General features: G+C 48.3%; 1 protein-coding gene across 1 annotated transcript in view; it reads right to left on the bottom strand.

Annotated features, from left to right (window-relative positions):
- sptbn5 (spectrin, beta, non-erythrocytic 5) overlaps window positions 1–13483 on the bottom strand; it is a 635480-nt gene that overhangs the window by 291893 nt on the left and 330104 nt on the right. The window contains exons 39-42 of the mRNA XM_070878655.1: window positions 12488–12643; window positions 10668–10859; window positions 8461–8550; window positions 432–550 (exon numbers count right to left, since the gene is read on the bottom strand). Of these exons, the coding sequence (XP_070734756.1) occupies window positions 432–550; window positions 8461–8550; window positions 10668–10859; window positions 12488–12643 (557 nt within the window). The remainder of the gene's footprint in view (window positions 1–431; window positions 551–8460; window positions 8551–10667; window positions 10860–12487; window positions 12644–13483) is intronic.

A 13483-nucleotide genomic window follows, 5' to 3' on the forward strand; every position in this document is an offset into this window, starting at 1 on the left:
ACTTCCCTACTTAAGCCTCTCCACCTCTCTACCTCTCTCTCCTTCTTTAAGACGCTCCTCAAGACCTACCTCTTTGACCAAGCTTTTGGTCATCTGCTGTAATTTCTCCTTATGCGGCTTGGTGTCAAATTTTTTATCTCATAATACTCCTGTGAAGCTCTTTGGGATGTGTTCTTTGGGATGTTTCACGATGTTAAAGGCGCTATATAAATACAAGTTGTTGTTGTTGCTGCTTACTTCTCCCCCCACCCCACCGTGAGTCAGGTCAACCAAAGCCCCAGCTGTCGTGGCTCAACAGCTAACTCAGCACAGACCAGGTGAATGGAGTCCCTCCCAATCCCTCGACTCTCTGTGTTTGTGTGTGTTGTGAGGGGAGGTCCAGCAGTGCTGGGGAATGGGGAGCGACAGGAGTGTGAAGGCGGCAGGCCAACCTTTCGTTCAGCTGCTGCTTGCGTCGGTGAACAATTGCAACATCATCTTTATTCTGCTTTTCCAGCCGGGTGGCCAGGCTGTTGAGAGTCTTGATGTGAGCGTCATCCACTGTTACGTCCTACAAGAGATCACAGATTCGGGTCAACACGCAGGTATTACTGGAACAAGCATGGTCACATCAAAGGAACCGTCCTATAACTCGCGTCATTTGTAAAGAAATATTCCTGATGCTGAGTTCCCATATATTTCTCTACTCTTGTATACCTGGAGACACGCACCAATTTCAACTAGATTGTAACTGCCTGATCTGCACCTGTAATGTATTTGTTTCATGGGTTATTTGCTTAAGAATTCAAAGCGGCACATTGATATGAAGAACTAGTTGGTTTATTAGCAAAAGGTTTAACAATCGCACGACACATTACCAGTTCATCCACCAGGCTCACAATCACCTGTCTCATCGTGGATCCCCCAAACCCAACTGGCTGGGGTTTTATTGAATCTTGTGAACATCACGTGACTGGCTAAGCCGCTCCCAACTCTACAAATATTTTGTTGTTGAAACAATAATGAAATGCCTCTTGACTAAAGGGGCACTAAAACTGACAGATTAAACAAATTAAACTTTTAACAGTAAATGGATTAAATTAAAATTTGGTTGCCGGGGGTGATGATGCACTCCAGTCCCTCCGGCGCCCACCTCTCGTGGAAGGCCGCGAGTGAACCAGTGGACACCGTGTGCTCCATTTCCAGGGACACGCTGGCTCGGATGTAACCGCGGAAGAGAGGCAGGCAGTCGGGCTGAACGACCCCCTCAACCGCCCGCTGCCTGGACCGGCTGATGGCTCCCTTAGCCGTGCCCAGGAACAGTCCTATGAGGAGGCCTTCTGACCTGCCCGCTCCCCTCCGCACAGGTTGCCCAAAGATCAAGAGTGTGGGACTGAAGTGCAACCAGAATTTGAGGAGCAGCCCCTTCAAATATTGAAAGAGGGGCTGCAACTTCACACATTCAACATAGACATGGAACATGGACTCCTCTAGACCGCAGAAATTGCAGGCGGCCTGGGAGCCCATGAACCAACTTAAAAACATATCACACGGGACTGCTCCATGCACCACCCTCCAGGCCAAGTCCCCAATAAATAAGGGGAGGGCTCCTGAGTAGAGTGCACTCCAGCGGGGACCCCTGCCTCCTCCAGACGGCAAGATGGTGCGCCATGGCATGTCCGGACGGCAGACAAGGATGGCAAGGTGGAGAGTGTGCAAGAGCAGCCAATACAGGAAACCCTTCCGAGTAGAACTGAAAGGCACGGAGGGGATTTCCCCGAGGAGGCTCAAGTTGTGAGGCGCCGGCTCCTGAAGGAGGTTTTGGGGCTTGGCGCCGATGAGGAATTCCGTCCGGACGAGGGTCAGTTCGGGCGGGATCGCTCCATGTGCTTGATCATCCTCGACACACCTAACGGAGTCAGGGCCCAGCGCTGTTTTTAGCGACTCGATGGTATTGGCCGCGCGCCGGACGTCGGCCCAGGATAGGCGCCATGCCAGCACGTCTGGCACCATCCAGCCCGCTCTTCCTCAACAGCTCTACAAACCTGTGAGCATACTCACAGGTGCATACATTACAGCACCAATACCAGGCGAGCAGCCCAGGGACACGGGCCTCCGCTCACTTGCTCCCGCTGGGAAGTCTCTGCCTGAGCTGGTTGCTGCCACCTCGTGATGACAGGACTGAGATAGGACACTCGGTGGGACGGGTTACTGAACTTGTGTCCCACTGATCCCTGGCTGCTCCTGTCACCAGTGTTCCAACAATGTGCAAAATCAACCAGCAATACGGCACCAATGCACATATTACTCACTGCCGCCTTTGAAGGAATACAAAATTCACAAGAAACCGCCCCCCGCCCAGTGTTTGGGCTCATTCGAAAGGAAATTTAATTTGGGACTATCTACCAAAAAGTTTGGAACTCTAAAGTGCTTATGGAAGAAACTACGAACTTTAATAGAATTTTGGATTTTAAAAGACAAGCTCAAGGCTCTGGGCGGACCTAGGGAACTAGCAAGAGACAGTCTAATTACGTAAAGCTACCTGGATGTGAGGACTGAGTTAACCTGTCTGGAAGAATTAGTATTCGAAAATCCTTTCCCCACAAGAGACATTAACATCACAAAATCACCCAGAGGTAGCTACTCATCAACATGCGTCTGGACAACCATTTCAGCATAAACATCACAAAGAGGCCCAATCCAGCCTGTATGCGAAAGACTAAGCATAAAAGGACATTGCAATTACCAAACTAATATTTCCATCAGGAAACAGTTTTTGAACATCAACCCACCCAAGACATATCAACGTTTAACGAGCCTGACAAAATATTACAAAGAAGAACCAAGCCCGCCAAAATTATACAAAGGATTTTGAACAGATTTGGCGCAAAGATTAGAAACTCTGAAATCAAATAACTGGCCCCCTGTTTCAACAGAGGGTAAATCTTACTGCACAGGTGGTTGCTAGGTAGCTACAAGGCTGCTACTACCTCAGATGCCATACTACACCAGGTGTTATACTGTGAGTATGTCATCAAGACAAGGAGAGAAATCAATGCGACAGTTATAAACTAACTTCTCCAGCCTCGAAGTCCTGAAGTCCTGAAGGAAGGAAGAACATCACCATCGCAGCAGCGACCGACCACAGTCAACGTGGTATCAACGGAAAAAACAACCACGATCTACCGTTAACTGTCAAAAGGGTTGGTAAGCATAGTCCCTGCCTGCCCTGGAGTCTAACCTAGCTAGAATTCCTAGGGGGAGTGTTTGCTAGTGCTGTTGGGGAGGAGTTAAACTAATATGGCAGGGGGATGGGAACCTATACAGGGAGACAGAGGGAGACAAAAATGAGGCAAAAGCAAAAGACAGAAAGGAGATGAGGAAAAGTGGAGGGCAGAGAAACCCAAGGCAAAGAACAAAAAGGGCCACTGTACAGCAAAATTCTAGAAGGACAAAGGGTGTTAAAAAAGCAAGCCTGAAGGCTTTGTGTCTTAATGCAAGGAGTATCCGCAATAAGGTGGATGAATTAACTGTGCAAATAGATGTTAACAAATATGATGTGATTGGGATTACGGAGACGTGGCTCCAGGATGATCAGGGCTGGGAACTCAACATCCAGGGGTATTCAACATTCAGGAAGGATAGAATAAAAGGAAAAGGAGGTGGGGTAGCATTGCTAGTTAAAGAGGAGATTAATGCAATAGTTAGGAAAGACATTAGCTTGGATGATGTGGAATCTATATGGGTAGAGCTGCAGAACACCAAAGGGCAAAAATCGTTAGTGGGAGTTGTGTACAGACCTCCAAACAGTAGTAGTGATGTTGGGGAGGGCATCAAACAGGAAATTAGGAGTGCATGCAATAAAGGTGCAGCAGTTATAATGGGTGACTTTAATATGCACATAGATTGGGCTAGCCAAACTGGAAGCAATACGGTGGAGGAGGATTTCCTGGAATGCATAAGGGATGGTTTTCTAGACCAATATGTCGAGGAACCAACTAGGGGGGAGGCCATCTTAGACTGGGTGTTGTGTAATGAGAGAGGATTAATTAGCAATCTCATTGTGCGAGGCCCCTTGGGGAAGAGTGACCATAATATGGTGGAATTCTGCATTAGGATGGAGAATGAAACAGTTAATTCAGAGACCATGGTCCAGAACTTAAAGAAGGCTAACTTTGAAGGTATGAGGCATGAATTGGCTAAGATAGATTGGCTAATGATACTTAAGGGGTTGACTGTGGATGGGCAATGGCAGACATTTAGAGACCGCATGGATGAATTACAACAATTGTACATTCCTGTCTGGCGTAAAAATAAAAAAGGGAAGGTGGCTCAACCGTGGCTATCTAGGGAAATCAGGGATAGTATTAAAGCCAAGGAAATGGCATACAAATTGGCCAGAAATAGCAGCGAACCTGGGGACTGGGAGAAATTTAGAACTCAGCAGAGGAGGACAAAGGGTTTGATTAGGGCAGGGAAAATGGAGTACGAGAAGAAGCTTGCAGGGAACATTAAGGCGGATTGCAAAAGTTTCTATAGGTATGTAAAGAGAAAAAGGTTAGTAAAGACAAACGTAGGTCCCCTGCAGTCAGAATCAGGGGAAGTCATAACGGGGAACAAAGAAATGGCAGACCAATTGAACAAGTACTTTGGTTCAGTATTCACTAAGGAGGACACAAACAACCTTCCGGATATAAAAGTGGTCAGAGGGTCTATTAAGGAGGAGGAACTGAGGGAAATCTTTATTAGTCGGGAAATTGTGTTGGGGAAATTGATGGGATTGAAGGCCGATAAATCCCCAGGGCCTGATGGACTGCATCCCAGAGTACTTAAGGAGGTGGCCTTGGAAATAGCGGATGCATTGACAGTCATTTTCCAACATTCCATTGACTCTGGATCAGTTCCTATTGAGTGGAGGGTAGCCAATGTAACCCCACTTTTTAAAAAAGGAGGGAGAGAGAAAGCAGGGAATTATAGACCGGTCAGCCTGACCTCAGTAGTGGGTAAAATGATGGAATCAATTATTAAGGATGTCATAGCAGCGCATTTGGAAAATGGTGACATGATAGGTCCAAGTCAGCATGGATTTGTGAAAGGGAAATCATGCTTGACAAATCTTCTGGAATTTTTTGAGGATGTTTCCAGTAAAGTGGACAAAGGAGAACCAGTTGATGTGGTATATTTGGACTTTCAGAAGGCTTTCGACAAGGTCCCACACAAGAGATTAATGTGCAAAGTTAAAGCACATGGGATTGGGGGTAGTGTGCTGACGTGGATTGAGAACTGGTTGTCAGACAGGAAGCAAAGAGTAGGAGTAAACGGGTACTTTTCAGAATGGCAGGCAGTGACTAGTGGAGTGCCGCAAGGTTCTGTGCTGGGGCCCCAGCTGTTTACATTGTACATTAATGATTTAGACGAGGGGATTAAATGCAGTATCTCCAAATTTGCGGATGATACTAAGTTGGGTGGCAGTGTGAGCTGCGAGGAGGATGCTATTAGGCTGCAGAGTGACTTGGATAGGCTAGGTGAGTGGGCAAATGCATGGCAGATGAAGTATAATGTGGATAAATGTGAGGTTATCCACTTTGGTGGTAAAAACAGAGAGACAGACTATTATCTGAATGGTGACAGATTAGGAAAAGGGAAGGTGCAACGAGACCTGGGTGTCATGGTACATCAGTCATTGAAGGTTAGCATGCAGGTACAGCAGGCGGTTAAGAAAGCAAATGGCATGTTGGCCTTCATAGCGAGGGGATTTGAATACAGGGGCAGGGAGGTGTTGCTACAGTTGTACAGGGCCTTGGTGAGGCCACACCTGGAGTATTGTGTACAGTTTTGGTCTCCTAACTTGAGGAAGGACATTCTTGCTATTGAGGGAGTGCAGCGAAGATTCACCAGTCTGATTCCCGGGATGGTGGGACTGACCTATCAAGAAAGACTGGATCAACGGGGCTTGTATTCACTGGAGTTCAGAAGAGTGAGAGGGGACCTCATAGAAACGTTTAAAATTCTGACGGGTTTGGACAGGTTGGATGCAGGAAGAATGTTCCCAATGTTGGGGAAGTCCAGAACCAGGGGTCACAGTCTTAGGATAAGGGGTAAGCCATTTAGGACCGAGATAAGGAGAAACTTCTTCACCCAGAGAGTGGTGAACCTGTGGAATTCTCTACCACAGGAAGTAGTTGAGCCAATTCACTAAATATATTCAAAAGGGAGTTAGATGAAGTCCTTACTACTCGGGGGATCAAGGGGTATGGCGTGAAAGCAGGAAGTGGGTACTGAAGTTTCATGTTCAGCCATGAACTCATTGAATGGCGGTGCAGGCTAGAAGGGCTGAATGGCCTGCTCCTGCACCTATTTTCTATGTTTCTATGTTTCTATGAATTAGGTATTGGGAGGTGGGAGGTATAATTTACTGTAACCCCCTTTGAATGTGTAGTGCATTGTTCTTTATTAGAGTGATTGTAAGTTTGGCCTTGTATTTTCTTACTCGAGTAATAAGCCTGTATTACTTTGACTGTAATAAAACCAAAGTTCTTTGAATCAAACCAGTGTCCTCTGCGCTTTTGACACACTCCCCAAATAAATCCAGAATACAGAACCCAAGGGAGTGGGAGCGATTCGAACCGCTCAAGTTGGTCAGAAGGGAACCTGACCCCCTCATAGAGACAACACTTCCCTTACACCTAGGCTGCTGAAGTAGCTGCTCCATGTCAGGTGAAACAGAAATGTCACATAGAATCATAGAAACATAGAAAATAGGTGCAGGAGTAGGCCATTCGGCCCTTTGAGCCTGCACCACCATTCAATATGATCATGGCTGATCATGCAACTTCAATACCCCACTCCTGCTTTCTCTTCATACCCCATGATCCCTTTAGCTGTAAGGGCCACATCTAACTCCCTTTTGAATATATCTAACGAACTGACCTCAACAACTTTCTGTGGTAGAGAATTGCACAGATTCACAATTCTCTGAATGAAGAAGTTTCTCCTCATCTCAGTCCTAAATGGCTTACCCCTTATCCTTAGACTGTGACCCCTGGTTCTGGACTTCCCCAACATCGGGAACGTTCTTCCGGCATCTAACCTGTCCAATCCCGTCAGAATTTTATATGTTTCTAAATTCCAGTGAATACAAGCCTAGTTAATCCAGTCTCTCCTCATATGTCAGTCCTGCCATCTCGGGAATCAGTCTGGTGAACCTTCACTGCACTCCCTCAATAGCAATAAGGTCCTTCCTCAGATTAGGAGACCAAAACTGTACACAATATTCAAGGTGAGGCCTCACCAAGGCCCTGTACAACTGCAGTAAGACCTCCCTGCCCCTATACTCAAATCCCCTCGCTATGAAGGCTAACATGCCATTTGCCTTCTTCACTGCTTGCTGTACCTGCATGCCTACCTTCAATGACTGATATACCACAGTGTGGCACAACGCAAAGAGTCATGACAGTCTTTGCAGAGAGGCTCTTCAAAGTACTTCACCAGGCTGGGCAATGAAGAACTTTCAAACCAATTTTATTTTAAATAAGAAAATACATGCTTCCTTAAAACATGCAGACAGAGCTGGGTTTCAATCCAGCTCAGTTAAATTGAAAGTCTCCTCCGTCTGCCAGATCTAAGTGTCATAACTGAAATTAATTTGAGGGTACCGTGTAGAGAGAGTTTTATCTGCCCTGGGAGTGTTTGTTGGGATAGTGTAGAGGGAGCTTTACTCTGTATCTAATCCGTGCTGTACCTGCCTTGGGAGTGTTTGATGGGACAGTGTAGAGGGAGCTTTACTCTGTATCTAACCCATGCTGTACCTGCCCTGGGAGTGTTTGATGGGACAGTATAGAGGGAGCTTTACTCTGTATTTAACCCGTGCTGTACCTGCCCTGAGAGTGTTTGATGGGACAGTGTAGAGGGAGCTTTACTCTGTATCTAACCCCGTGCTGTACCTGCCCTGGGAGTGTTTGATGGGACAGTGTAGAGGGAGCTTTACTCTGTATCTAACCCGTGCTGTACCTGCCCTGGGAGTGTTTGATGGGACAGCGTAGAGGGAGCTTTACTCTGTATTTAACCCGTGTTGTACCTGCCCTGGGAATGTTTGATGGGACAGCGTAGAGGGAGCTTTACTCTGTATTTAACCCGTGTTGTACCTGCCCTGGGAATGTTTGATGGGACAGTGTAGCGGGAGCTTTACTCTGTATCTAACCCGTGCTGTAGCTGCCCTGGGAATGTTTGATGGGACAGTGTAGAGGGAGCTTTACTTTGTATCTGATCCGTGCTGTAACTTCTCTGGGTACTTTCAATGTTGCTAGGTGTGTGTAGCAAGTAGAAAACCACTGTATATTGATTTCGTTCATCCTGTTGAGCATAAATCTGGTTGAATGTGTGAAAGGAATACTGGTTGATGGTGCTCAGCGTGTGACTGAACGGACAGAGGCTCAGTTGATATACCTGACCTGCCACGATGCTCTGAGTGTCAGTACCTACCCCTGCTCCACGGAACTTGCTGAGCTTCCTCTGCAGCTGTAAGCAGTGCTCATAGTCCTTGCCGACATCGCCCACATTGATCATCACCTCCTGTTTTTGTGCGGAAAGAAATGGGATGGAACGCAGTCAGCGAATAATGTACATTTTCCACAGCAACGGATGACTGATTCTATCCATTGGTAACAGATTAAACATAGAACCCAATCCCCTCTCCCTTCCCCAGGAACCAGGAGTGGGCTGGTCACAACGTGGACATTTCCTGTATTACTGCCCCCGATGGCTGAGTCAATCAATCAGAGGCAGTCCCTTGAAACCAGGATGACTTGCTTCCATGCCAAAAAGGGATGAGTTCACACGTGTTTCAATGAAGGACCTAATATTCCAGGTCCTGAACTACATCCTGAAGGATGGAAGATGCCTGTGTGTGGATTTTTTTAACATTTGGTGGCCGTTGGACACCAGCCACCACACGGGCTTGACAGAGCTCGGTCTTGGTCCAGTGGCAAGGATTACCCAAGACGACTGGAGACTTGCTCTGCTGCATGGACCGAGTGCACACACATATCGCAGTGTGGGCTGGCCCATGCTGCCCCTGGGCCCCTGGCCCCCTGGCCCCAAACTCACGCTTCTCCTGGGCCCCGATCACGTCCCTCCACAGTCTCTCGCCGCTCCTGTTGTACCTGCCCACGCTCCAATCACTGACCTGGACCTTGATGACGTCACTCTTCGCTGCCTTTGCCCTCCTGCACCAGCTCGCGCTGCTCCTTGTAGTAGTACGCCTCCACGCTGCTCCCAGGCCGCCGCTCACCGCTCCTTTTATGGCCCTGACCTGCCGCTGGTGTTCTCATGCAGGTCGGGGCCTCCACGCCGCTCCCCCCATGGCCCCGACCCGCCACTGTGCTCCACACAGGATGGTAGTGAGCCATAGCAACCAACGACTCCAGGCCAGTGCTTCACCTGCACTCAATGCCCGAGTCAGAGAAAGGAAAATCAGCCCAGGTTCCCACTGTAACCTTTCCAGGTCTCTCTATCCTTGTAATTTTGTATGTTTAGTCAATGTTATCGGTGAGTCCCAGATCCCACTGATCATCTCCAATAGCACCTGATACGCAAGGTAAGCGATCAGTAACGGACCCGGAATCATAAACACACAAGCTTTCTGCTGATTGACCACATATGGAGCCCACAAAAATCACAACCTCATGCAAGAAGAGTAAAGAGCCAAAAGCTAAGAGCGAGGTGGCCTCTTTAAATGTACAGCAACATCAAATGCTAGCTAAATAGGGGCATGGTTTATCCCGAGTCTAAGTTAGGCAGTGAAGACATCGCCAGCTCACAACTATCCCGGTTAGCATTGCCGATGTCCTGGGTAATTGGTCCCCACCTCCACCTGAAAATCCCAGTGTGTTCCCACTGGCAGTATTGAATATTGGCCCGAAAATTGCGGTCAGAGGCTTTCTGCGGGCGGATGCCTCCGACCTAAATGTTTTCCCGAAAGTGCCTGGTGGTCCCGGAGGAACGTAGCCTTGTATTTAGAGTCCTAGATGCGCAGCCCAGCGTACGGGCCCACACATCCCAGGAACGTAGGTGCAACCTGGGATCACGTGGGCCTGGACCACCAATCAACATGGAGTATTCTCATTGATAATAATAGTGAGCTCCATTTGTACAGAGCTCCCATTACTAGCAATGAGAATAATCCCCAGAAACACAACACAACACAATAAATAAAAAAAACTCACATATTTAACATTCATTGAAATTAAACATTTTAGAAAAATAATTATATTTTTGACATTTTTTAAAATATGTTTTAATAGGGTTAAAAATAAACTTACCTTCATGGACAGGGATTTTAATATAAAAATTAGTGATAACATTTAATTTTTCTATGTTTCAAAACTCTTATGCTGGTAAAAGTAACTATATGGCTGCATTTAACAGGCGTGTGAGTTTGAAGGACATTCGCTGGGCAAGAGTTGGGCAAATAGCTCAATCTCTGCCCACGCATGTCCTTCTCCTGGGGATGGGGGCATACGCATCGCGAACCGAGAACCGGCATTTGCGAGGTCTCTTCGGGTGCGAGCACACATCGCACACACCCAGCCAGGCCGCAATTTTCGGGCCAATGAATGTGAAGCCCAGTACCTGTGTGCTCACCCACCAAATGTCGTGACCATTCTATGGAGAATGCCCACCGCTCCTACCTTTTCTCTGATCCATGCTTCAACCTGTTCAACTTTCTGCAGGAATTCTAGGAAGTCCCGGTTACCCTCCAACATTTTTCCGCGTGCAGCCGCAGTGATCTTCAGCTGCTCCCAATGCTCCAGCAGCATCCTCGTACCGCGACGGATCTCGCTGGATTTGGGGTGGTGGCCAGACAGCAGCAGCTCACCTGTCTGTATTGGTGTAAATTCAAGGGACTTAGTGAGGGGAACGTCTTCAAAGCAACACAACTAGACAGGGGTGACAGAAAACACAGGAAGCAGCAGCAATACAGGAAGTACTGTGTCACAAGAGATACGGGGGACCCAAAGAGAAAAGCTTGCATTTATGTAGCACCTTTCACAACCTCAGGACCCAAAGCGCATAACACCCAATGAAATGTAGTCGCAGTTGTAATGTAGGAAACATGGCACAGCAAGCTCCCACAACATCACTGTGATAATGACCAGATAATCCTGTTTTAGTGATGTTGGTTGAGGGATAAATATTGACCAGGATACCGGGAGAACTCCCTTGCTCTTCTTCGAATAGTGTATTGGGATCTTTCACGTCCATCCGAGATGGCAGAGGGGGCCTCGGTTTAATGTCTCATCTGAAAGACGTCACCTCTGACAGTGCAGTGCTCCCTCTAGCGTGTCAGCTTGGATTATGTACTCAAATCTCTGAAGTGGGACTTGAACCAGCAAAGTCTGATTAAGGCGAAAGTGTTGCTCAGTGAGCCACAGCTGACACGGAGGTATTGCACAGGACAGGAAGTACTATGTGGCATGAATTAAACAATGCATGACACAGGATGTACAGGGACATTCACAAAGTACAGCATGGCATGGAGGGGGCGAGATTGGGGTCGCTAACCTTCTGGGGCCGTGACTTTTAGCGCCCAGCGCGGAGGTACCGCCCCTGAAAGGAAGCGGAGCACTATCTCCCGCGCTGCACTTCCTTTGGGGACGGTAACCGGAGCGCTTCTGGGGCGGGGAGTCAAGTGCTATGTGGAGCTGATATGCTTCAACACACCTCCCCTTTGCTTAAAGGGGAAGGCCGCTGTGTACTCTGCATGGCCTCTGATGGCCTCCACATGATGGCGGCCCGGAGCACACTAGGGTTGCCATCGTCGAACCGATGCGAGAATCGGCCGACAAAAAAAGATGGCAGCCTGGGGCGTGGCGCCCTCCCCTTTAAGCACCGCTCCAAGAGCGAATGTCGGCCAGGTTCGCGACCTGCGGCGCACTTTCACCTGCAGGGCGGTAAGGGGTCGGCGCGGGGTGGCTATGCACGGCGATGACGTAATCACGGTTGCATGGCGGGCCAGGGTGCTAACCGCGGGGCGTGGTAGCGCCGTGGCAACACCTCTGCAAACTCCCGGGCTATTTCCCGGGAGGTGATAGTGTCCCCCTCCCCCGGGCGAAAACTGTTAGCGCCCTCCGGAGGCGCTATCACGCTTATAAAAAGGGGCAATTGCACCCCCAGAGAGTACAATGCGCCCCTGATATGCGCAAAGGAAGAAGAAATCCTGGGGGATGTACTCTCTGCTTAAAGTACTCCTTCATTTTACCGGGAAGAAGCAGCTTGCAGCTGATGGGACTGCGCCAGGTTGTGCCGAGCTCCCTGAGGGGCTGCTCCCTGGAGAGAGAGACAGGGAAGGTGTCCCACCATGGGAAACATGTGTTGAAGCGGGACAGGTTTGGGCCGAGGGTGGGAGCCTCACACAATACAGTCCGTGCAACACTCGCAACTCACCAATTTCATCGCGCTGAGGGTAACTGCCGTCTTGCAGATTGAGAGAAAGGAAGGTATTCCTTACCCCAGTCACACTTGTAATAATGGCCTGGTGGGCCAGGATCTCTGCCTCAAAGGCCTGGTGTTTCTGCAGCAACTTCAGCTTGTCCTGCAGGTCACTGATGTCCGCAGAGGAGTTGTCTTTCAGCTTCTTCATCCTCTCACTGATCCAGCTCTCCTCCTGGAAACAGGAACAGAAGACAGACTGAAACGGTAAGCAGGAGCAGCAGGAGACCATTTGGCCCTTCACACACCTTTGCTGGAGTGAGCCTCTCCAGGCTACTTTTACACACTCCCACTTTCCAGCTGTCTCCGCCCTCCTTTTTATATTCTCCTTTCAGTATTTATCCAGCACATTTTTGAATCCAGTCAGCAATTTAGCTTCAAGCACCAATAGCATTTCTTCACAACTCCCCTTTCTGTATCTGCTGCTTGTTTTGAGCACATGGCCTCTTGCCTTCGATTCACCCACCAGTATAAACCATCTAAGTTACCTTGGCAACAACAACCTGCATTAATGCAGGGCCTTAAATGTAGAAAAACGTCCCAAGGTGATTCACAGGAGTGTAATCAGGCAAAAACGGATGCTGAGAAAAGGAGACAGTGGGATAGGTGACTAAAAGCGTGTTAAAAAAGAGGTTGGTTTTAAGGAGTGTCTTAAAGAAGGAGAGAGATGTAGAAAGGCACAAAAGTTTAGGGAGGGTCTTCCAGAACTTTGGGCCTAGGCGGCTGAAGGCACGGCTGCCAATAGCGGGGCGAGGGAAATCGGGGTTGCAAAGAAGCCAGAATTGGAGGAATGCTGAGATTTCAGAGGGCAGTTTGCAGGGCTGAAGGTAATGACAGAGGTAGGGAGGGGTGAGACAATGGAGGGATTTTAAAACAAGGATGAGAAGTTTAAAGTCAAGGCACTGCCAGACCGGCTTCAGTGAGCACGGGAGCGATGGGTGAACGGGACTTGTAAGATTTACACATTTTCATGATCGAGGCACAGCAAGAGGCCACTGACTAAAATAGTTCAAAA

This window comes from Pristiophorus japonicus, chromosome 4 (genome assembly GCF_044704955.1).
Source record: "Pristiophorus japonicus isolate sPriJap1 chromosome 4, sPriJap1.hap1, whole genome shotgun sequence".
NCBI classification, from domain to species: Eukaryota; Metazoa; Chordata; class Chondrichthyes; family Pristiophoridae; genus Pristiophorus; species Pristiophorus japonicus.